The sequence below is a fragment of the Lagenorhynchus albirostris genome, chromosome 1 (assembly GCF_949774975.1).
Source record: "Lagenorhynchus albirostris chromosome 1, mLagAlb1.1, whole genome shotgun sequence".
Lineage (NCBI taxonomy): Eukaryota > Metazoa > Chordata > Mammalia > Artiodactyla > Delphinidae > Lagenorhynchus > Lagenorhynchus albirostris.
This window is the reverse complement of record NC_083095.1, coordinates 114,634,971-114,661,589: the sequence shown is the minus strand read 5'-3', so window position 1 is coordinate 114,661,589 and position 26,619 is coordinate 114,634,971. Positions and strand designations below refer to the sequence as shown.

Below are 26,619 nucleotides of genomic sequence, written 5' to 3'. Positions count from 1 at the left end.
AACCAAAATACCCCAAAGTTAGCAGAAGAAAAGAAATCGTAAAGATCAGATCAGAAGTAAATGAAAAAGAAATGAAGGAAATGATAGCAAAGATCTATAAAACTAAAAGTTGGTTCTTTGAGAAGATAAACGAAATTGATAAACCATTAGCTAGACTCATCAAGAAAAAAAGGGAAAAGACTCAAATCAATAGAATTAGAAATGAAAAGGGAGAAGTAACAACTGACACTGCAGAAATACAAAGGATCATGAGAGATCACTACAAGCAACTGTATGCCAATAAAATGAACAACCTGGAAGAAATGGACAAATTCTTAGAAAAGCACAACCTTCTGAGACTGAACCAGGAAGAAATAGAAAAGATACACAGACCAATCACAAGCACTGAAATTGAAACTGTGATTTAAAATCTTCCAACAAACAAAAGCCCAGGACCAGATGGCTTCCCAGGCGAATTCTGTCAAACATTTAGAGAAGAGCTAACACCCATCCTACTCAAACTCTTCCAAAATATAGCAGAGGCAGGAACACTCCCAAACTCGTTCTACAAGACCACCATGACCCTGATACCAAAACCAGACAAAGATGTCACAAAAAAACTACAGGCCAATATCACTGATGAACATAGATGCAAAAATCCTCAACAAAATACTAGCAAACAGAATTCAACAGCACATTAAAGGATCATACACCATGATCAAGTGGGGTTTACCCCAGGAATGCAAGGATTCTTCAATGTATGCAAATCAATCAATGTGATACATCATATTAACAAGCTGAAGGATTAAAAACCATATTATCATCTCAATAGATGCAGAAAAAACTTTCAACAAAATTCAACACCATTTATGATAAAAAAAAAACCCAGCAGAAAGTAGACATAGAGGGAACTTACCTCAACATAATAAAGGCCATATTTGACAAACCCACAGCCAACATCGTTCTCAATGGTGAAAAACTGAATCCATTTCCATTAAGATCAGGAACAAGACAAGGATGCCCACTCTCACCACTATTACTCAACATAGTTCTGGAAGTTTTAGCCACAGCAATCAGAGAAGAAAAAACAAAATAAATGGAATCCAAATCGGAAAAGAAGTAAAACTGTCACTGTTTGCAGATGACATGATACTATACATAGAGAATCCTAAAGATGCCACCAGAAAACTACTAGAGCTAATCAATGAATTTGGTAAAGTAGCAGGATACAAAATTAATGCACAGAAATTTCTTGCATTCCTGTACACTAACAATGAAAAATATGGAAGAGAAATTAAGGAAACACTCCCATTTACCATTGCAACCAAAAGAATAAAATAGCTAGGAATAAACCTACCTAAGGAGACAAAAGACCTGTATGTAGAAAACTATAAGACACAGATGAAATAAATTAAAGGTGATACAAACAGATGGAGAGATATACCATGTTCTTGTATTGGAAAAATCAACATTGTGAAAATGGCTCTACTACCCAAAGCAATGTACAGATTCAGTGCAATCCCTATCAAGCTACCAATGGCATTTTTCACAGAACTGGAACAAAAAAATTCACAATCTGTATGGAAACACAGAAGACCCCAAATAGCTAAAGCAGTCTTGAGACAGAAAAACAGAGCTGGAGGAATCAAGCTCCCTGACTTCAGACTATACTACAAAGCTACAGTAATCAAGACAGTATGGTATTGGCACAAAAACAGAAATATCGATCAATGGAACAGGACAGAAAGCCCAAAGATAAGCCCACAGACATGTGGTCACCTTATCTTTGATAAAGAAGGCAAGAATATACAGTGGAGAAAAGACAGTCTCTTCAATAAGTGGTTCTGGGAAAACTGGACAGCTATGTGTAAAAGAATGAAATTAGAATACTCCCTAACACCATATACAAAAGTAAACTCAAAATGGATTAAAGACCTAAATCCAATGCCAGACAGGATAAAACTCTTAGAGGAGAACATAGGCAGAACACTCTGTACATAAATCACAGCAAGATCCTTTTTGACCCACCTCCTAGAGAAATGGAAATAAAAACAAAAATAAACAGATGGGACCTAATGAAACTTAAAAGCTTTTGCACAGCAAAGGAAACCATAAACAAGATGAAAAGACAATCCTCAGCATGGGAGAAAATATTTGCAAACAAAGCAACTGACAAAGGATTAACCTCCAAAATGTACAAACATCTCATGCAGCTCAATATCAAAAAAACAAACAACCCAATCCAAAAATGGGCAGAAGACCTAAATAGACATTTCTCCAGAGAAGATATACAGATTGCCAACAAATACATGAAAGGATGCCCAACATCACTAATCATTAGAGAAATGCAAATCAAAACTACAATGAGGTATCACCTCACACCATTCAGAATGGCCATCATCAAAAAATGTACAAACAATACATGCTGGAGAGGATGTGGAGAAAAGGGAACCCTCTTGCACTGTTGGTGGGAATGTAAATTGATACAGCCACTAGGGAGAACAGTATGGAGGTTCCTTAAAAAACTAAAAATAGAACTACCATATGACCCAGTAATCTCACTACTGGGCATATACCCTGAGAAAACCATAATTCAAAAAGAATCATGTACCACTATGTTCACTGCAGCACTATTTACAATAGCCAGGACATGGAAGCAACCTAGGTGTCCATCAACAGATGAATGGATAAAGAAGATGTGGCACATATATACAATGGAATATTACTCAGCCATAAAATGAAATGGAGTTATTTGTAGTGAGGTGGATGGACCTAGAGTCTGTCAAACAGAGTGAAGTCAGAAAGAGAAAAACAAATACTGTATGCTAACACATATATATGGAATCTAAAAAAAGAAAAAAATGGTTCTGAAGAACCTAGGGGCAGGACAGGAATAAAGATGCAGACGTAGAGAATGGACTTGAGGACATGGGGAGGGGGAAGGGTAAGCTGGGACGAAGTGAGAGAGTGGCATGGACATATATACACTACCAACTGTTAAATAGATAGCTAGTGGGAAGCAGCCACATAGGACAGGGAGATCAGCTCGGTGCTTTGTGACCACCTAGAGGGGTGGGATAGGGAGGGTGGGAGGGAGACGCAGAGGGAGGGGATATAGGGATACATGTGTACGTATAGCTGACTCACTTTGTTATAAAGCAGAAACTAACACACCATTGTAAAGCAATTATACTCCAATAAAGATGTTTAAAAAAAAAAACAGCTGATGGTTGCATTATTGTTGAACCTCTACCTGAAATCAGACACAGAGAAACTCTTTAATAATGTGTGTGTGTCTGTGTGTGCATGTGTTTACTAGAGGTTTAGGTGCTATAGGAATATTCTCTCATTTGGGCCATTGACCTCTTTGCTTCAACATTCTGTTCTTTTAATAGTTTTCAGTTTCTTCAGAAGCCTGCTTTCATCCCCACTTCATCTCCCTACTAGGGAGGTATGGAAATTGCTTGCCTGCTGGTGGCCCTTGCATGTGCATATGATCTTTGCTGTGATGCTTTAATACCTTTTACAAACTCCTTTGCTATTATGAAAACAGGATCTCAGGAGGGAGAGGGTTAATATTTGTGTTCAGGCTGCCATTTTGAATTAGAATTCTCACCACATGTTTTAAATTGTATTCTTGCACTTAGGGTGTGCCTTTGATATAACCCCCCTCAAAAAACAAGTAACCAAATACTTTATGGTGTTTTTATAATTCAGTAGAGAGCTATTACATATTATTAACTTCATAAATGGAAGAATGTAGTTAGTTTTTTAATAACTGGAAACGGAGGAGGGGGAGTGACGGGAGGTAAGACTTCAGGGCGGAGTTGACGTTTGAGCTGAGGCTTGAACAAGGGGTAGATTTTGGACGTGTCGAGCTGAGAAGGCGTTGCACGTGGAGAGACCTTAGCATGTACAGAAGTACAGATCAGAAAGCGCAGTAAGCAGTGATTAGACTGTTTCTAGTGTGATTAGAGCATAGGGTGTATGTGTATTTGTGTTGGCAGGCGACAGTTGCAGGACACAAGGCTGGAGAGGCAAATTGGACTCAGATCAGGAAGCATCATTCCATGCTCAGGCATTTGAATATTATGCTTTAGGCCACTGGGAACAGCTTTTGAGAAGGGCAGTAAAGACGGCCTAAGCTATCTTTTAGGTAGGTCACTCCAGTTGTAATAGAAAAGATAGATTTAAAAGGTAAGATAGTTGAGTTAGAGCATCTTGTTAGGAAGCTATTAATTATAGTCTGAACCAGGACAGCAGAACCCTATTCAAGTCACATATATCTATTTTCTTAGCAATATTCATTGAACATCTACATTGTCTGCCAGGTATTTTGTTAGACATTGAGACTTTTTATTTTTTCCCTCAAAATATTTTTCATGTTCTTGTCTCCCTCCCTAGTCTCACTGGGACCATCACAGGCAAAGCTCTCATCACTTCATACCTGAGTTACTAGAGCCACAGTCTCTGTGGACTCCAGGGTCTCTCTCTAGTCCAATTTATTTTATGTATCACTGACAAAATAATATTTACATATGATCTACATCGTATCAGTTTTTCATTTAAAAGCTTAATTTTCTTCCATACCAATCAAGTCTTCATTCCTTTTCTGGATATCAGTGCCCTCAGTCTGGCTCTACACTGACTAACCAAATTTTTCTTACCACTTTCTAACACAAAAATGTTCTTATCAGTTGATCTCCTTACAGCATGCTCATTCTGCCCCCATGCCTTTCCTCCTGCGATCTCCTTGCTGTGAATATTATCTATATTTTCTTATTCAAATTCTTCCCATCTTTCAAGTCTTAGCTCAAGCGTCATCTCCTCCCCAAAATGTCCTCTATATCCTCCTAGAAGAGATTATTGTCTTAACACTGTTTCTTCTATCCCTGTGGCATATATAGCCCTTAATTGGGGCTTCTGTCCTCATAGTTGCCCCATGGTTACAATATGACTGTAGGGGTGCCAGCTGTCCTAACCAAGTTCCACACAGGAAAAAGAAGTACAAAGGGCAAAAGCGACATCTCTCCCAGCTGAGTCAGCCCCATTTAAAGAGCTCTCCCAGGAACTTCCCTGGTGGCTCAGTGGTTAAGAATCTGCCTGCCAGTGCAGGGGACACGGGTTTGAGCCGTGGTCCGGGAAGATCCCACATGCCGCACAACAGCGAAGCCTGTGCACCACAATGTCTGAGCCTGTGCTCTAGAGCCCGCGAGCCACAACTACTGAGACCATGTGCCACAACTACTGAAGCCCACGCACCTAGAGCCCATGCTCTGCAACAAGAGAAGTCACCTCAATGAGAAGCCCGCGCACCATAACGAAGAGTAGCCCCTGCTCGCTGCAACTAGAGAAAGCCTGCGTGCAGCAATAAAGCCATAACGCAGGCAATAATAAATAAACAAACAAACAAATATTTTTTAAAAAAAGAAAAGCATACTCAATCTTTAAAGAAAGAAAGAAAGAGCTCTTCCAGAAGTCCCACCCAGTGACCGCTGGTAGGTTGGCCTTTTTGGTCGCCCCTGGGTACAAGGGAACTTTCTTTTTTTTTTTTTTTTTTTTTTTGCGGTGCGCGGGCCTCTCACTGTTGTGGCCTCTCCCGTTGCGGAGCACAGGCTCAGCGGCCGTGGCGCACGGGCCCAGCCGCTCAGCGGCATGTGGGATCCTCCCGGACCGGGGCACGAACCCATGTCCCCTGCATCGGCAGGCGGACTCTCAACCACTGCGCCACCAGGGAAGCCCAAGGGAACTTTTTTTAGAGAGTCTTATTGAGAGTCTCAGTGTTGAACAAGTCCAGAGGGCACTGTTCATATAGAAAACAATACATAAAATAGAATGGAGTGTTCCATATTTTGATCTCGGTGATGATGACACAGTAAACATGTATGAAAAGTCATCAAGCTGTATATTTAAGGTTAGTAAACTTTATACTTTACTGAATTTATGTTATACTTCAATTTAAAAAAAATTAATGCCCCTATCCCCAAGAGTTGTGCAGTGTGGTGACCCTGGGCACTTGTTGCAGGTAAAATTAGGATTATGTTCTCAGAAGAACATAAGGGAGAGTGGACATTGGGTTAGGTATCTCTATATCTTTGTCACACATATAGGACTTTTTTCTGAAGGCTGTCGATACTTTTGACATGTAAACCAAAGTTTTAAAATATCTCAGTGTTTAATGTAATATATTTATCATAGAGAAAATATCAACTTAAATGTGAGAATGTTTCATACATCATCTTAACCTCTGGTATAACAAATTATTAAAGATTTTCTTTGTGTTTGATATTTAGTAGATATTAACTTGATATTGAAACATTTCAGCAAAGATAAAAGCATTAGCTTTGAAAAATAAATTACTGCATGTTAATTTTACTCGTGCTATAAGATATAAACAGTAAGTGAAAACTCAGTGTATACTTTTTGACTGCTTATGTACTTTACATAGTATAAACAAGATTGGTTTTATCAAGTCAGTACTAAAAGGATTCAGAACACTAGTCTCCATAAAATCAGCATCCACTTTGGGTATTTCTAACCTGATAAATAAAAAGTGAGTACATAAAATTGATAATAAGTTAAAATCTAATCTGTATTTTTAAGTGCTTGTAAATACGTAATTTTTTGAAATTTTATCTCACTTTCAGGAATTTCTTGGAGGTCTAGTGGTTAGGACTCCAGGCTCTCACTGTGGAGGGTGTGGGTTCTATCCCTGGTCGGGGAACTAAAATCCCATAAACTGTGTGGCCAAAAAAAAAAAAGAAATTTTATCTTACTTTCTTTTATTCTATTTTAGAAAAAAATGGAAAAATAAGCAACCAAATCCACTTTGTCATTATGGAAAAATTACCAGAAAATGGGTGACTTGTGACTGGTCTGAGCTTTGTATATATTAAGTATCTTGTGTAATTTAAAATATATTGTAAGTAACAGGAATTAGGAAATGGTAACATTTTCAAACATTTATTTCTCAGTGGGTTGATGTTCACTTTTTTTTAATTAAAAGTATAGTTGGTTTACAATGTTGTGTTAGTTTTTGGTATACAGCAAAGTAGACACACACACACACACACGCATATAATTTTTCAGATTCTTTTCCATTATAGGTTATTACAAGATATTGAATATAGTTCCGATGTTCACTTGTTTTTAAAGAAAGGTTGTTTTTTTCTTACTTAGGTTCACCCTCAGCAGCACCGGCTTCTTTTTGAAGTGTTTGATGAAAATCGATTGGTGAGTTCTATTGTACGAGTGTAAAATGTGAAGCAAGGGTGTATTTCAGTAGAGCAGCAAGGAAAAGTGGGCTGGGGATCTGTGAGGTGAGGGATGCTTTTGGGATGGTTATGGAGACTCTGGGCAAAATGGTGGACAGATAGAATTTTTTTTTCCCTCTTTTCTGGTGCTACTCTCTACCCTTCTATTCTCCCAGGCACCTCTTGTGATTGTCAGTTCTCAGCAGATTCACGGTCTTCCTCAAGGCCTGACATGGCAGGAGATGCAGGAAAGTCAGCCTCTTTGTCTGGCCTTCCCTCACATTCATCCTTGTACCCTGGTCGGTAGTCCCAGGCTCAGGAGCCTTCCCCTCCTCACTCCAGTGGATTTCTTGGGGTTACCTGTATCCAGTTATGACATGCCATCCTCTCCCTTATCCCCACTATTCTACAAAGGAAAGCTATCCTCTCTACACCGATGAAGTAAAGTCCTCTGAAGGATTGCCAGTCCTTAGGGGGACAAAAAGCAAATATAACCTGATTTTATTTTTATAAAAGGATAGTTCTGATTCCTGATTTCCTAAAGACTGTCTTGAAATCCTATCCTTTTCCTAATTTGTCTCTTTGGAACTTTATTTCAAACCTTCTTTTTAGCATCTTACGTTTACATTTTACACCGGTAAGATTTGAATATGAAGGTGTAAGAACAGTGTTATATATTCAGAGCTTATCAGTTACCAAACAGAAGCACCAAAAAAGAAATTAAACAGTTTTATTCATTTTGTAGCTAACATGGAAACTGGATTTTTTAAAGAATCTATTTTTAGTGTTGGACTATACAACACTTTGTTTTTTTCTGTCAAGAAGTGATAACTATACTAGTAACTGAAGATATTGCAGCTGAAATCATTAGTTAGTATCATAACAGGCAAAGGTACTTTTTTGCAGCCAAGGGAGACTTCAGCACTAACTGGCAATGTAATTTTGTAAGGCTGAATGACAGATGTTGATGATTTGCTTATCAGATTTGGTTAGTCACAGAGCTTTTTGTTTTCTGCTTGTATTTTTGCCTTTTTTTTTTTTAATAGAATAGGGAATGTCTTCTGTTTTTTTCCCTCTGTTGCTACAGATCTGTTTTCCTTCTAGATAGGACCAGGTGAAATTTAGTATTGGTGTTTTTTTAATCATGAAATAGACATACAAAAAATATGTTTAATATAAATCTTTATTTTAAATAATAAGATGAATATCTGTACACTTCTTACTCAACTTAAGAACTAGAATATTACCAAAATCTTCAAAACCCCTCATACTCCTCCCCAGTAGCATCTCCTTTTCTTCCCCTGCAAGTAGTAGCCACTGTCCTGAATATTGTGTTTATCTTTCTTATTTAAAAATTTTTATCATGTATGTACGTATCCCTAAAAGCATAGTAGTTTCCTTTTTCATATTTTTGATTTTATTAGAGTAGTAGCACTCTGAATACTTTCCTCTGTGACATGCTTTTTGCTTAATGTTATATTTGTAAGGTCAATCTGTAATAAGACATTTTACAGATGCATAGTTTTCCCTTCATCTGCAAATGCTGTAATACCATAATTTATGTATTTATCCTCCTTAATAGATATTAGTGTTGTTTCCAGTTTTTTGCTATAACCAATTGATAAACATTCTTGCTATGTTTCCTGATATACGTGTACGAGTGTATCTCTAAGGTTCATATTTTGGGATTGAATTGCTGGGTCATGTGTTATTTTTCCTGTTGTTAGTGACACTGATATGAATTTCTTCCTGATTCTTGGGTACATAACTGGTGAAGTATTTTATTTGAGTTATTTGCATATTGTCCAGAAGAAGGACATGTTTATGCTTTCCACCCTGCTTATAGTTATCTGGTCTTTTTTGCTGATAATCTTATTATGGTGCGACTCTTCATTGCCAAAACTGATATCTATCATGCTCTGATTGGTGCGTTAACACTCCTTGGCCATTTGCCACGTATAGAGTACTGTACAGGGTGTCACGATAGGTCGAAAGGAAAAAAGCATTGCTTCTGATATTAACAATGGAATATTTCTAAAAACAAAAAAAAATAATGCACGTAACAGGATATTATAGATCCCCATACCAAGGAGTCAGAAGTCCTTATAGTCTGGCTTGTGATTTGGTACGTTAGCTTGTAACCCTAGACAGATTATTTAATCCTTCTGAAAATATTTTCTCATGTTTAAAAATTGGAATAACAGTATTTGCCTTACCTATCTGATAAATATATTATGAAAATAAAATGAGATAGTAGTTATCAAAGCACTCAGAAAATTTTTCATCATTAATACAGAGTGTTATTTAACGTTCATGGAATCATGCGTTTGTGGCTCTCTGATATCACATTTTGTGTGTTAACTACAGTATGCCATTTCAGGCATCTACTGTGTTAGATACTCTGCTATGCATTAGAAATGTAGTTTTTCTTAAAAAGCTCACTTTACTAGCAAAAGGGAACAAGAAATAATTAGAACAGGGTGGTGCTCATCATTCTAATGATCTGGTTTGTTGTTAGTCCTAGCAGGTAATTGAAGTGTACAGATCACCTGAGACGTCATAGAAACTATAGCCATTGAAGGAATAACAGGCTTGATTGTGTAGCAGTAAATTGGCCTATGCACTGTAAATGTCATTTTATCATTCTCCTGTAGCATTCACAACTAAATTAGAAGTGCATCCTTTTCCTAGCAGATTCTCTTTGGAAATGTACAGCGAAGAGCACAGGTACACTTTTAAGGAAAAAGAATTTCTAGTCATCTGGAAAATATTTGCAATATAAGTGATATTTTTTCAGCCAGTTTTAAGAAGCTGGGGATTAAAACAGTCATAGTTTGGTTATGGTTGTGGTGATGTTGATGGTGATGGGACATTTGAGAGTGATGTGCCTTTAAATGAATTCTACCCACCAGTGCAAAAGTTAGTGCTTCTGTGTCACTACCTAAGAGCTATCTCTGCACGCATACAGCCTCTGAAGCTTTAGGAGACGCCTATATTCCATATTCCAGGCAGAGATGCTGTGCTTCTCAAGTTCAGTGGTTGTATTAGTCAGGGTTTTCCAGAGAAACAGAACCAATAGGACACACACACACACACACACACACACACACACACACACACACACACACACACAGAATGAGACAGTGAGAGATAATGAGGTGGGGGGGATTGATTTACTTTAAGGAATTGCTTTACATGATAGTGGAAGCTGGCAAGTCTGAAATCTGTGAGGTGGTGCTGGCAGGTTGCAGGTTCAGGTAAGAGTTAATGCATCTGAAATCTGCAGTGCTGGGCAGCAAGCTGGAAACTAAGTCAGGTTTCTGTGTTATAGTCTTGAGGCAGCATTGCTGCTTCCAGAAACCTGTCTTTGCTATTAAGGCCTTTAACTGATTGAATGAGAGCCACCACATTACGGACGGCATTCTGCTTTACTCAAAATCTACAGATTTAAATACTAATCACATCTAAAAAATAGCTTCATAGCAAACATCTAGTTCAGTGTTTGACCCATCAGCTGGGCAAAATATCTTAGCCAAGTCAACACATGCAATTAACCATCACAGTGGATATTAGCCTTCAAAGTTCTAGTCAACAATTAGTATTATCCAGAGCCTGTCCACAGCATGTAGGTAATCACATTATTTTCTGTGAAGATAATCAATAACCAAATATCTCAGAATGTGAGGCCCTGAGCTTCAGTCTAATCCTAGGATATTATGTGTTTCATTCTAGAATGTGAAATTCTATAGGATTTACATAGACTCCTTCCAGGTGAGGTCTGCCACTACTCTCCAGCTCTTCTCCCCTTGAAGTTAGGGTTGATGCTACTCTCTTGGCATCTGTTTGGCTGAAGGGCTACATTCTACCCCAGGTTCTCCAGGTTGTACACATAACTGCTCTAATACTGGTGCAGATCCTCTGCAGTCCCAGACCAGAGCCAGTAATGCAAACTGGTCAGCCTTCTGAGAATTTAAACTCAGACTAGAGTGCTAGGAAGTGCAATTGAGTTTCTTACTTTTCCTTGGCTGAAACCCTCTTTGCAAATGTTTCAAGCAACCTTCCTTCCTGTCCAGCTGGAATACTTTTTGATATTTCTTTAGAAGTAGTAGCTGGATCCATCAAACCTCCTCCCTGGTGTTATTTAGTGCTTGCATTGTGCCCAGCATGAGCTCAAGAGGATCAGAAGAAATATTTAGTTGCGGTCCTCACACTCTGGAAGCTTACAATCTAGTTAGGGGACATGAAACTGATGCTTATAGTGAAGCTTACCAAAGAGAAAACATTTATCTGGTTCATTTTATATTAAAAACCAAAGGAGGAGAGGAAAGACACAGAGGCAAGAAGAACTATAATCCTGAAGCCTGTGGAACAAAAACCACATTCACAGAAAGATAGACAAGATTAAAAGGCAGAGGGCTATGTACCAGAAGAAGAAACAAGATAAAACCCCAGAAAAACAACTAAATGAAGTGGAGATAGGCAACCGTCCAGAAAAAGAATTCAGAATAATGATAGTGAAGATGATCCAGGACCTCAGAAAAAGAATGGAGGCGAAGATCGAGAAGATGCAAGAAATATTTAACAAAGACCTAGAAGAATTAAAGAAAAAACAAACAGAGATGAACAATACAATAACTGAAATGAAAAATACACTAGAAGGAATCAATAGCAGAATAACAGAGGCAGAAGAACGGATAAGTGACCTGGAAGTCAGAATGGTGGAATTCACTGCTGCAAAACAGAATAAAGAAAAAAGAATGAAAAGAAATGAAGACAGCCTAAGAGACCTCTGGGACAACATTAAATGCAACAATTTTCGCATTATAGGGGTCCCAGAAGGAGAAGAGAGAGAGAAAGAACCAGAGAAAATATTTGCAGAGATTATAGTCGAAAACTTCCCTAACATGGGAAAGGAAATAGCCACCTAAGTCCAGGAAGCGCAGCGAGTCCCATACAGCATAAACCCAAGGAGAAACACACCAAGACACATAGTAATCAAATTGGCAAAAATTAAAGACAAAGAAAAATTACTGAAAGCAGCAAGGGAAAAATGACAAATAACATACAAGGGAACTCCCATAGGGTTAACAGCTGATTTCTCAGCAGAAACTCTACAAGCCAGAACGGAGTGGCCTGATATACTTAAAGTGATGAAAGGGAAGAACCTACAACCAAGATTATTCTACCCAGCAAGGATCTCATTCAGATTCGATGGAGAAATCAAAAGCTTTACAGACAAGCAAAAGCTAAGAGAATTCAGCACTACAAAACCAGCTCTACAACAAATGCTAAAGGAACTTCTCAAAGTGGGAAACACAAGAGAAGAAAAGAACCTACAAAAACAAACCCAAAACAATTAAGAAAATAGTCATAGGAATATACCTATTGATAACTACCTTAAACATGAATGAATTAAATGCTCCAACCAAAAGACATAGGCTTACTGAATGGATACAAAAACAAGACCCGTCTATATGCTGTCTACAAGAGACCCACTTCAGACCTAGGGACACATACAGGTTGAGAGTGACGGGATGGAAAAAGATATTCCATGCAAATGGAAATCAAAAGAAAGCTGGAGGAGCAATACTCATCTCAAATAAGATAGACTTGAAAATAAACAATGTTACAAGAGACAAGGAAGGACACTACATAATGATCAAGAGATCACTCCAAGAAGAAGATATAACAATTATAAATATATATGCACCCAAGACAGGAGCACCTCAATACATAAGGCAACTGCTAACAGCTGTAAAAGAGGAAATCAACAGTAACACAATAATAGTGGGGGACTTTAACACCTCACTTACACCAGTGGACAGATCATCCAAAATGAAAATAAATAAGGAAACAGAAGCTTTAAATGACACAATAGACCAGATAGATTTCATTGATACTTATAGGACATTCCATCCAAAAACAGCAGATTACACTTTCTTCTCAAGTGTGCATGGAACATTCTCCAGGATAGATCACATCTTAGGTCACAAATAAAGCCTCAGTAAATTTAAGAAAATTGATATCATATCAAGCATCTTTTCTGACCACAACGCTAGGAGATTAGAAATGAATTGCAGGTGAAAAAACGTAAAAAACACAAACACATGGGGCCTAAACAGTACGTTACTAAGTAACCAAGAGATCACTGAAGAAATCAAAGAGGAAATCAAAAAATACCTAGAGACAAATGACAATGAAAACACAACAATCCAAAACCTATGGGATGCAGCAAAAGCAGTTCTAAAGGGAAGTTTATAGCTGTACAAGCCTACCTCAAGGAACAAGAAAAATCTCAAATAAACAATCTAACCTTACACCTAAAGGAACTAGAGAAACAAGAACAAACAAAACCCAAAGTTAGCAGAAGGAAAGAAATCATAAAGATCAGAGCACAAAAAAATGAAATATAAACAAAGAAAACAATAGCAAAGATCAATAAAACTAAAAGCTGGTTCTCTGAGAAGATAAACAAAATTGATAAACCATTAGCAAGACTCATCAAAAAAAGAGGGAGAGGACTCAAATCAATAAAATTAGAAGTGAAAAAGAAGTTACAACAGACACTGCAGAAATACAAAGCATCCTAAGAGACTATTACCAGCAATTCTATGCCAATAAAATGGACAACCTGGAAGAAATGGACAAATTCTCAAAAAGGTATAACCTTCCAAGACTGAACCAGGAAGAAATAGAAAATATGAACAGACCAATCACAAGTTACAGACTTGAAACCGCGATTAAAAATCTTCCAACAAACAAAAGTCCAGGACCAGATGGCTTCACAGGTAAATTCTATCAAACATTTAGAGAAGCGCTAACACCCATCCTTCTCAAACTCTTCCAAAATATTGTGGAGGAAGGAACACTCCCAAACTCATTCTATGAGGTCACCAACACCCTGATACCAAAACGAGACAAAGATACTACAAAAAAAGAAAATTACAGACCAATATCACTGATGAATATAGATACAAAATGCTCAACAAAATACTAGCAAACAGAATCCAAGAACACGTTAAAAGGATCATATACCATGATCAAGTGGAATTTATCCCAGGGATGCAAGGATTCTTCAATATATACAAATCAATCAATGTGATATACCATATTAAAAAATTGAAAAAATAAAACCATATGATCATCTCAATAGATGCAGAAAAAACTTTTGACAAAATTCAACACCGATTTATGGTAAAAACTCTCCAGAAAGTGGGCATAGAGGGAACCTACCTCAACATCATAAAGCTCATATACAACAAACCCACAGCAAACATCATTCTCAATGGTGAAAACCTGAAAGCATTTCCTCTAAGATCAGGAACAAGACAAGGATGTCCACTCTCTCCGCTATTATTCAACATAGTTTTGAAGTCCTAACCACAGCAATCAGAGAAGAAAAAGAAATAAAAGGAAACAAATTGGGAAAGAAGAAGTAAAACTGTCACTGTTTGCAGATGACACGATACTATACATAGAGAATCCTAAAGATGTCACCAGAAAACTACTACAGGTAATCAATGAATTTGGTAAAGTAGCAGGATACAAAATTAATGCACAGAAATCTCTTGCATTCCTATACACTGATGATTAAAAATCTGAAAGAGAAATTAAGGAAACACTCCCATTTACCATTGCAACAAAAAGAATGAAATACCTAGGAATAAACCTTCCTAGGGAGACAAAATACCTGTATGCAGAAAACTATAAGACTCTGATGAAAGAAATTAAAGATGATACCAACAAATGGAGAGATATACCATGTTCTTGGATTGGAAGAATCAATATTGTGAAAATGACTATACTACCCAAAGCAATCTACAGATTCAATGCAATCCCTATCAAATTACCAATGATATTTCTTATTGAACTAGCACAAAAAATCTTAAAATTTGTATGGAGACACAAAAGACCCCAAATAGCCAAAGCAGTCTTGAGGGAAATAAACCAAGCTGGAGGAATGAGACTCCCTGACTTCAGACTATACTACAGAGTTACAGTAATCAAGACAATATGGTACTGGCACAAAACCGGAAATAGATCAATGGAACAAGATAAAAAGCCCAGAGGTAAACCCACGCACCTATGGTCAACTAATCTATGACAGAGGAGGCAAGGATATACAATGGAGAAAAGACAGTCTCTTCAACAAGTGGTGCTGGGAAAACTGGACAGCTACATGTAAAAGAATGAAATTAGAACACTCCCTAACACCATACATAAAAATAAACTCAAAATGGATTAGAGACCTAAATGTAAGACTGGACACCATAAAACTCTTAGAGGAAAACATAGGCAGAACACTCTATGACATAAATCACAGCGAGATCTTTTTTGATCCACCTCCTAGAGTAATGGAAATAAAAAGAAAAATTAACAAATGGGACCTAATGAAACTTCAAATCTTTTGCACAGCAAAGGAAACCATTAACAAGACAAAAAGACAACACTTAGAATGGGAGAAAATATTTGCAAATGAATCAACGGACAGAGGATTAATCTCCAAATTATATAAACAGCTCATGCAGCTCAATATTAAAAAAACAAACAACCCAATCCCAAAATGGGCAGAAGACATAAATAGACATTTCTCCAAAGAAGACATACAGATGGCCAAGAAGCACATGAATAGCTGCTCAACATCACTAGTCATTAGAGAAATGCAAATCAAAACTTCAATGAGGTATCACCTCACACCAGTTAGAATGGGCATCATCAGAAAATTTACAAACAACAAATGCTGGAGGGGGTGTGGAGAAAAGGGAACCCTCTTGCACTGTTGATGGGAATTAAACTGATACAGTCACTATGGAGAACAGTATGGAGGTTCCTTAAAAAATTAAAAATAGAATTACCATATGATCTAGCAATCCCATTACTGGGCATATACCCAGAGAAAACCACAATTCAAAAAGACACATGCACCCCAATGTTCATTGCAGCACTATTTACAATAGCCAGGTCATGGAAGCAACCTAAATGCCCATATACAGATGAATGGATAAGGAAGATATGGTACATATATACAATGGAATATTACTCAGCCTTAAAAGGGAACAAAATTGGGTCTTTTATAGAGACGTGGATGGATCTAGAGACTGTCATACAGAGTGAAGTAAATCAGAAAGAGAAAAACAAATATCGTATATTAACACATATATGTGGAACCTATAAAAAGGGTACAGATGAACCGGTTTGCAGGGCAGAAATTGAGACACAGATGTAGAGGACAAACGTATGGATATCAGGGGGGGAAAGCAGTGGGGGTGGGGTGGGGGTGTGATGAATTGGGCGATTGGGATTGACATGTATACACTGATGTGTATAAAATTGATGACTAATAAGAACCTGCTGTATAAAAAAATAAATAAAATTTAAAAATTTAAAAAAACAACCAAAGGATATTTGCTTATTAACGGGAGGTTTTAGGCCACAGACATGAGCAGTTTAATCTCATTGATCAGCTTATTAGAAGTGATCCATTTTTTGAGTCATTAGATTCCTAACTTAATTAAAGAAGGAAAGCTGCTATAGTTATTTGAAGGTATAGTGAAAAGATTAGGACTCTTGCTTCTTAAAGAAACAAGATTATAAGGGAATATGTACTAAAGTCTATAAAATCATAGTGTAGATTATACAAAACCAAAATAGCATAATAATTTTATTACTAAGTTTATAATTGTACCCATCCTAAAACAGTATTATCTCATTCTAGTCAGAAATAGAATTTAGTAAATTCCATATTTCTATTTTGTCCTCTTAATTGATTAAAAACACTGTTTAGAAAATTGTGATTGAGAACAGATCTATCTTAAGTTTTCTTTTTTAAACAAACTGCAAGTAGATGTTTTCCATATTTGCTTTTACTTAGAAAAAAACACTTAGAAAAATACAACTTGGGTGTAGTACCATGTGGTGTAAACAACTGAACTATTTTACTTTTTACTTTCCTATGAATGAGCCAGTATATATTTATTACTGGAGTTCCAGCTGTAAAATTCAGGTAAGGGGTTTAAATATACCCTAGAGTATTATTTAAAAATAAATTTGTTTCTTTCAAATAGAATACCAACCTTGGTCTATGACATTTAGGGGAGAAATTAAAATATTAAACTTCTGTTACCTAGTAAACTGAAAATAAAATAAAAGTTAAATAAATACACAGCAGAAAAATACATATATAAAATCACAACGTCTAAAAGGACAAACAGTCTACTGTTCTCTCCTGCAGGAGCTTTATCAGCAGTGGGTAAGTAATTCCACCTCTAGGGCAGTCCTAGTACTCAAAAATGTAAACAAGTATGTACTTTGTTTATATCAAGAAATATGCAGCATGGTTTATACTTCTTCACAGATATCGAACAACTAAATGAATTGTTTCAGTGCACCAGTAGGGGACAGCAAAGAGCTCTTAGAGTTTTTCAGAACAGAATTGGCATTGAGATATGTTTATTTGATGTGTTAAATCCTTTTTAGGCTTCTTTACCTACCACAACACTCTCTAAAGTGAATGAATTGCAGAGACAGTGGAATAAAATATCTTGTGTGCTCAAACTATATTGGGGGATAGTTTTTCTGTCTAATCTGCATATATTTTTAATGGAATGTTTGCTTAGGCTATTTCTTGGCAGAGTTTTAATAGTCAGAATATAAATGGCATCATTTAAAGACTGTACTGCTTGGCTGGAAAAGCCTTAAAATTACAGGAGAAAATGCTTGGTGACAGCTTCTCTCAAACTTTTTTTTCCTCAGACGTATGCTCAAGTTTTGCAGTAGTATTGCTAGGCTAATTTTGTATTTCGATCCTTCAGCTTTCACTATTTATAAGTACGTAGTGTTTTGGAAGCTAAAATATTTATCTATTTGATTTAATGCTAAAGTTTTAATTCACCTCAAAGTTTTGGTATTTCTAAATTTATACATGTTTGAATTTACTCATTTTAAAAATATTAACAGTCTATATTCCTTTCTATGTTTACTAAATTGACTAAATTGACTAGATTTCTATGTTTACTAAATTGACTGTTTGGAAATTCAATCCTTGATTTGATACTCAATTACATGGACTTTCATTCCTACCAACTTCCTGTAATACTATCCCTATGGGTAAAAATATTAGTGGTCAAACTCTGCTGGAGAAAGCATAGGCACGGTGATTCACATAGTTAAATGTTCATTTAGTAGAGCTGGAGTGAAAAAATACTGTTTCAACTTGAAATGCTAGAAGATTGTTGTTCTTGTGTTACTCATTCATGCAAATTGGAGAAGGTATAATTGAAACAAGGTTGGCAGTGTTTGAGGCAGCGTGCTGCAGCTGAGCTCAGCTTAAAGGTCGCTGGAAATCAAGTGCTTTGTAAGTGAAGGCATTTTGACTACAGACGATTCAAGACATTTTGTAAACGTCAGTCTCGGGAATGGGCCGTCTTTTTCCTTCTGTGATATCTGGTCTCTAAGGTTTTACTTAGGATAAAGACTACGACTTCTGAGCTCTTTTAGGCACCACAAATGATTTTTTCTTTCGATGCAGTGCAGCTGCTTCTAGCCTGTCTACCGACAGAGATCTTTGTTATGACTTTCAGCCCTTAACATGTTTGGAAATGAGAACAAATGGCACAAAGCTTACGATTGCACTTTGCAGCCAGAAGAAGCAATACTTATCCTGTGTCAGAAACCTCTGGAGATGATTCGGATAGCAGTGTTCACATGTGCTTCACGAGACCAACACAGACTTCAACGTCTAACGTGGTTCAAATGAAGCTGACTCCCAGACAGACTACACTACCTCCGTTAATAAAGGAAAACGTTAAGTCTCAGGAAGGATCATCTGTTCCTTCACCTGAAAATGTTAATAAAAAGAGCAGCTGTCTGCAGATTTCACTACAGCCAACAAGGTACAGTGGATGTCTTCAGTCTGGCAATGTCTTAGCTGATGGTGATGATGCTTCATTTACTTGTGTCTTGAAGGATGGCAGTGCTGTGGTTGATAATGAACTGAATGCTGTGGATGACGGTAACCTCTTGAGCAGTCCTGCCATTTGCAGTGGTAGCCTTAGTCACTTCTCAGCCAGTGAGAATGGGTCTTATAGCAGCAACGGTAGTGATTATGGGTCATGGACAAGTATCACCAGTGGAGGTTCATACACCAACAGTATCATCAGTGATAGCAGTGGTTATACTTTTCCACCAACTGATGATACCTTTTTTGGTGAAAATTCATCTTCTGACAGCATCTCCAATAGAAGTTTGCCAAACAGGAATACTACTCCATGTGAAATTTTTTCGAGAAGTAGAAGTACAGTTCCCTTTGTCCAGCATGACCTGGATCGTGGACTAGAGATTATGAAATTGCCTGTGAGCAGGAACTTGAAAATTCCACTAAAACGTTGTTCATCCTTAGTCATTTTTCCTAGGAGTCCTTCAGATACCCCACCAACTTCTCTAACAAGTACAGGTACTCCTCCAAGCAAAGGATCCTATCAGACCTCACACCAGTTTATTATTTCTCCTAGTGAAATTGCCCACAATGAAGATGGCAGTAGTGCTAAGGGATTTCTTTCAACAGCTGTCAATGGACTTCGGTTATCTAAAACAATCTGTACTCCCAGAGAAGTAAGAGACATACGACCTCTTCACAGCTCATTACAAAAGAAAATTGTTATTGCAAATAATAGTCCAAATCAGACTGTCTGTGAAAAGTCATCTGAAGGATATTCTTGCGTTGCAGTGCATTTCACCCAACAAAAAGCAACTGCATTAGATTGTGAAACAGCAAATGGTGATTGTAGACCAGAGATGTCAGAAATTAAGCTTAATTCTGATTCAGAGTATATTAAGCTTACGCACAGGACATCTGCATGTTTACCATCTTCCCAAAATGTAGATTATCAAATAAATATCAATGGACAGTTGGAAAGACCACATTTACAGATAAACAAAAACCATGCTCTTTTACAAAGAAGTATTTCATTGGGAGGAACTTATCCAAATGTTTCCTGTTTATCCAGCCTTAAGCACAGTTGTTCTAAGGGGGGACCATCTCAATTACTCATAAAGTTTGCATCTAGAAATGAAGGTAAAGTTGATAATTTAACAAGAGACAGCAACAGAGATTTCACAAATGAACTATCTAATTCTTTACAGCATTCTTGTAAGGTAAGTCTCCTTTGGTCTTGGTAAATGTTATTTCATACTAGAATGGCTCTATGAAATATTTGGTTAAAATTTATTATAACTTGGCAGCTTTATATATTTTCTTGGTCCTTAGCTAGCAAGCACTGTGTAGTCATGAACTTTATATTTGTAAATCTGAAAAAATGCCCAGTAGTTTTTCACTCTATTTGTTATTTTATCAATGTAGAAAATATGTGTTTAAAAAAACTTTCCAAAGTGATTTAAGCCATAAAACATTTCTGTCACATAAAAACAAGCTAAAATAATAATTTATTTGATAACATTTTGCCTTCATATGTTTTCCCTCAAGTGGCATGGTATTTTAATGTCTAACTCCGTATTTTATTCCTACTTTCAAAAATGCTCATTTTGTATTCTCCCCTCCTTAAGCATTGTGATAAAAAGTAAAATATAGAAAGCCACTCAAAGTATTAAACAGTAAAAAGTCTACATAAAAATGTGAAAATCTTCTTATAAGTGAACATAGAGAAAATGTTTCTTTAAAATACATATATTTATTTGATCATCGATAAAAACTGTTATGCTGAATGTTTAAAGCAGAGGAAAAATAAATGTTATCTGCATTTGTATATACCCTTAACCACAGGAATTTTGTTTCCACCCTATTTTTCTTTAGCTACCAGTTAAGTGTGCCTTCTAAAATGTAACTCACTCAACAATATTGAATTCTAAATTTTGTATTTTTAAATTTGGTTTCAATTGCTAGGTATTTTCCATAATTCTCTAATTACCCAATTAATTTGTTATTTTGGTAATTTTGCTTTATTATATTAGTAATTTAACTCTAGTGAATCTTAACCAAAACAGTTTTTTAATGTAATTTGGCCTTTCCAAAGTATTTTAAGTGTTTTGAACTTCAATAGATTTTTTAAATTTCTGTATTTGGAAGATCTTGCCAGATTTCTGCAAATGAAAAAAATGTTTCTGACTAAACCAATTTTAGATGACAGTACATAATAGTTTGGGGGAAAAAAAACTTATCTGTTTATCTGTGTTTGTATAACAAAATCAATATTAAAGATTCTTTTAACACTTCTGGGCAAATAAAATATTAAGTAATTGCTAGTTTGTTTTCTCTCTTTTGAAGTCTGATAAATATAATTCTTGTTATCCAATGCCCAGATGTTAATATAAGCAGCTACTTTACTGAGGATGAATAAAGATCACATTTCAAATTCTGATGTATGTTTTAGAATTATTAATTCCATTTACAAAACTTTTAAAACACCAGCTGTTAGGAGATTATAATCCATTCAGTTGTCTTGTCGTCTAAAAAAAAGCAATTAAGTGATACTATGAAGAAATACATTAATAGTTCGCTAATTGTACGACATGTACCTTGTAAATTTATTTTACATTTAATGAAATAATTAACCTGAAAGGAAAAATTAACCTAGAAATATTTCTAGAAATATCCTTTAAATAGTTGATTTTGTGGTAATATTATAGTTTGTTGTTGTTGATGCTTTTGAAAAAATGGTATTTTTAATGTTTTTTTAAAAAGTGTGACTGCCTTTTGCGTGGCTAAAAGATACACTTTTATTGGCTTTATTTAAAATTAAGTAAGCTAACTTAAATATTTTTTTGTGACAGCCAAATGCCTAGCTTTCTGCAGATTCTATTTTTTTTGATAGATTATTGGATTATAAAATAGTTCGGAAGTGTGCCATTTGCTGGAGAGCTTTAAATTGTTCCTCCTTTTAATGTTTTTTAAACAGCTGTTTATACAAGAATTGTAAACAATATAGGACCATTACATTTAACACATACTGGATCTAAATTGATCTAATTGTTTACTGGTAAATCAAGGGCTTGTTTTAAGAGGAAAAATAGTAATGTTGTTTTTTCTAAACATAGCAGTGACAACAATAATGGGGTTTTAGAAATAATCCTGTGTTTATCAATAATTATATATTAATCTAATTATAGTGGTATATTGTAACTCATTTATAAATAAACAGCTCCCAAAATATTTCCCATGACTCCAGTTAGTCTGGGTTAGTATTCTGATATGCTGAGTCTGGATTCACATTTAACAAGTTGATATTAGAGTAGCATTTAGTAATGTCAGCTATCTGTACCCAGCAGCCATGAAATTAAATCACTGCTTTGGTCAGGGACCCTGGTTTCTAAAGCACTGAGAGGTCTACAGATTCTTTTCTTCTGTGTTTAGCTACCAGTCTCTAGGAGAATAGTATCCAGTTTCTAGCTCTCTATAATCAACAGCTCATTACTGGCTAATTTTTTAAATTTAGTGAGAACTTTTACCTGTATCTGCGACTGGGGTTCTGTGTGTTGTTTACAAGTGGGGATGAAGATGAGACTTTGTATTCCACATAATAATGTTGATTTCACTTATTGCCATCAAAGAGCATAACAATAACAATAACATAACAATAACTGGCATATATTTATTATATATATTTTTTGAGAGACAGTGTTACTTTTGTAAAGGCTTTATAATGACTTTTGATCTGAAAGTAGATATTTGATATTTTAACATTGTGTGTATTGTCAGCTCGATCAAGAGCTAAGATGATTTTTATACAGTTACAGAAATTACCATTCAGATTTCTAAAATCTGTGCAATAGTTAGTTTACTCTATTATTATTTTATTTTTCCCTATCTTTTTTTTTAATTTCATGTATTGTTAGGATGCTCAGAAATTTCATTGCCCTATTATTTAAAATACCTTAGCATTTGCCTAAGCTTGTATATGTCTTCCATACTTCATGTATATGCATGCTTTTATCAGAAATTTTGACTTTACATTTTTCTTTTTATTATAAACGTTTTTGTTTATTTTCTGTTATTTAATCCTAGGTAGATAAATTGCTTAAGCCTAGTGTAGAAGAACTTTAAACAACTATGTTTCAATTCTTTCAAAGCCTTTAAAACTAATCTCAAGAATTTAGATTTCAATAATATATTTAGCTGTTCTTCCCAAAACAACTGTTTTAAATATTTACTATTTTTAGTGTTCCATTATTTTCTTAGTCCTTATTTTATTAACTTTAGCAGAATATTTAGAGACATTTGGTTAAATTTATTTTGAACACTTAATCTTTCCTATAAAAATCAATATAGTTTATAAGTATTAACCTTAAAACTGTAATGCAACAATGTTAATGACCAGTTTTAGAAACCTGGTGAGAGGTGTGTGCATGTATATGTACATTTCTTAGAACTGAAGAACTAAAATATTAATTTCAGGGTGGTTCAGGGAGGTGAATTGTTTGCTTCAGAAATACTTTGTATTTCTCTGTAGACGTGTCTTTAATTCATTCATCTGGCACATGTTTGAGTGCCTACTGTTTGCCAGTCACTGACTCAAGTTCTGGGAATAAAAGATACTGAAGCACAGTTTCTACTTGGGGGAACTCCCATCCTAGTTAGAGACACACTGGTAGATAAAAAAAATTCCAGTCTAAAGTGTGATGTACTAAAATAGAGCTGTATATGAGAAAGTGAGAAAGATGCAGTGTGACTCTAGCACAGGGAGTCCAGGGATGTGGGAGGAGATGATATGCTGGCAGTGGGTGGGAGTCCCATTGCATGGAGCACCTTATGCTGAAAGAAAGCAGTGTGTCTCCCGCTAACAGATAATAGTTAGGCAATGGAAGTCGTTATTTGAGAGTGTGACATGCTCACTTTTATGCTTTTAGATGATACTTTCTTATGACACCATGGATTATAAGTGAATTAAAGTTTTCCTAGCTTGGATGGCCAGGTGAATAGTGACATTATGAACTAAGGTAGGGAATTCAGGAGAAGGGGCCAGATTGGGAGGGCAAAGAAAAAACCATGCGTCATTAAGTTTCTGTACTGAGAAGCTGCCCTGGTAGTACTGCTGTCAAGTAAGGTAGTTGGAGATACAGGCTCAGGACTCAGGAGAGAAGTGAGAGCTGGAAATGTAGCTTGGGCGTCATGAGTCTAGTCAAAGACTTAGGTAAGGATGAACTGAAAAAAGCATGAAAGTGAGATGGGAGGAGTGATAAATCAGAATTCTGGGGACTACCAACTTTGGAGAAACAGTGGAAGAGGAGATAAAAAGGAGTCCAAGAAAGAGCCACCGGAGGAGCAGAGAGGCCAGGAGAGCTTGGAGGCCTGAAAGCCAAGGGAAGGGAAAGTTCAAGGTGAGCAGCATACAGTGCCATGGAATTTAGATGTCCATTGAGTGTAAGAGGTCCTTGGTGACTTTAGTAAAAGTAGGCTCAGGAGCATAGTGTAAAAGCCTGGTTGAAGAAAGAATGAAACAGGTGAGGAAGCAAAAACAGCAGGCATAGCTTGTTTGCTCAATGTCATAAAAATAGTCATGAGTTAGTGTAGGCAAGGTGTATATTTAATGGCTATTATATAGAATACATGGTATTATGTGGTTATAATTGCGTAAGACAAACTGTCCACAAGGATATTGCAGCCTGTTCTCTAGGAGGAGAAAAGGTCTGTAGCTCTCTGTTCTTTCACCTTAGAAGTAAAGAATAAGTGAGCATCGGCAGTGAAAACTGAAATGGAGACTGAGCAATATGAAATGAAGGGAACAAACAATTAGGAGTGAAAGCGTGAAACCACCTCTGAGTAGTCACAACTCTTGGCGAGCAGCATTATCCTAACGTTCTTCTCCCCCTCCCTACCACCCAAAATAAGACAAACCAAAAATAGAGCTTCCAGGTAGAAAACAGGTCAGGGTTTAAGGCCTCTTCCTAGAAACGACTTGGAGAAGAGGCACCTCTGTCTTGCTGTCACCGGCTTCTTCCAGCATATGGAGCCCACCATGTGCTACCTGTGGTGAGGCCTGGCCCTTCTAGATCCACTCTCCCTTTATGTTGTGGGTGACAGGGAACAGGATGAACTAGGAGAAGCCAGGACCGGAGGCTGTATGGGCAGAAGGGGCTTGGCAGAGTCCCTGGGTGTGGCCAGCCAACGTGTTGAGGTCAGGAGGGTGGTTAGCAGGAGTGAATGAGTGCTGAGAAGGGCATCCGATGATCTTGCCAACAAATACACAAAATACCTGAAGTCTTGCTCAAGTGTGTGGTTCGGTATTCTTCGTTGGCCAAGTGGGAGACTGGAAGACTATGGTCAGGTGAAGACCAACATTTAGAGATAGCCTGTAAACAAGAGGTGAGCCGATGTGCCCTGGTTTAGTGAGATATCTGGGGGGAGACTCTCAACATAGCAGCAGTTGTCGGAAAGCAATTTTACCTTCGCTGAGATTTCACAAAACTTTTTCAATATAACTAGAGCAGATCTGAGAACTTGGAAGGGCAAGCAGCTAGCATGTTTATATACCTGGTAGCCCAATTCAGGGATGGGTCATAACAAAGAAGACCTTGACGAAGAGATCCCATGATGTTTCTAGTCAGGGTTCTAGGATATCTTGGCAGAGGGCTGTGGTGATCATGCCTTCTCTTGACTTAGATGTATTACATCTAAGATAAAAACCATAACACTGTGAAACATTTTGTGATGTACCTTAATAGACGAAATATTACCAAGCAAGAAGTTTACATCAAGGATATTGGTGGTACAATGGACAATGTCTTTATGTTCATCAAGTACGGAAACATTCTTAATGTTTACATTAAAACATTCTTAATTTTTATCTTTCATCCCTCTTACAAAAGCTGAGTATAACATTTTATGATATAGCTAAAATAATATTATCTAGGACTACTTCCTTTTTTTAATGAAATAGCTCTTTTTATTTATTTATTTTGGCTGTGTTGGGTCTTTGTTGCTGCGTGCGGGCTTTCTCTAGTTATGGCGAGCTGGGGCTACTCTTCGTTGCGGTGCACGGGCCTCTCATTGCGGTGGCTTCTCTTGTTGCGGAGCATGGGCTCTAGGTGCGTGGGCTTCAGTAGTTGCAGCACACGGGCTCAGTAGTTGCAGCACATGGGCCCTAGAGCACACGGGCTTCAGTAGTTGCAGCACACGGGCTCTAGGGCACGTGGGCTTCAGTAGTTGTGGTGCACAGGCCCAGTAGTTGTGGCTTGCGGGCTCTAGGTGCGCAAGCTTCAGTAGTTGTGGTGCACCGGCTTAGTTGCTCCATGACATGTGGGATCTTCCTGGACCAGGGATTGAACCCATGTCCCCTGCATTGGCAAGCGAATTCTTAACCACTGCGCCGCCAGGGAAGTTCCTAGGACTACTTCCTTTTTTTTGCTCTTTCAAATATTTGTTGGTAAGCTGCCTTCT

The 26,619-nt window shown here is 36.9% G+C and overlaps 1 protein-coding gene across 6 annotated transcripts in view; it reads left to right on the top strand.

Annotated features, from left to right (window-relative positions):
- NEDD4 (NEDD4 E3 ubiquitin protein ligase) overlaps positions 1-26,619 on the top strand; it is a 156,585-nt gene that overhangs the window by 38,906 nt on the left and 91,060 nt on the right. For 4 of the 6 annotated variants that reach the window (XM_060150453.1, XM_060150443.1, XM_060150434.1 and 1 more), the window contains exon 1: positions 18,840-20,384. In XM_060150453.1, coding sequence (XP_060006436.1) covers positions 18,840-20,384 — 1,545 coding nt within the window. Of the gene's footprint in view, positions 1-7,158; positions 7,213-18,839; positions 20,385-26,619 lie in introns of those variants that run through there. The other 2 variants (XM_060150461.1, XM_060150467.1) reach the window with 2 other exon arrangements.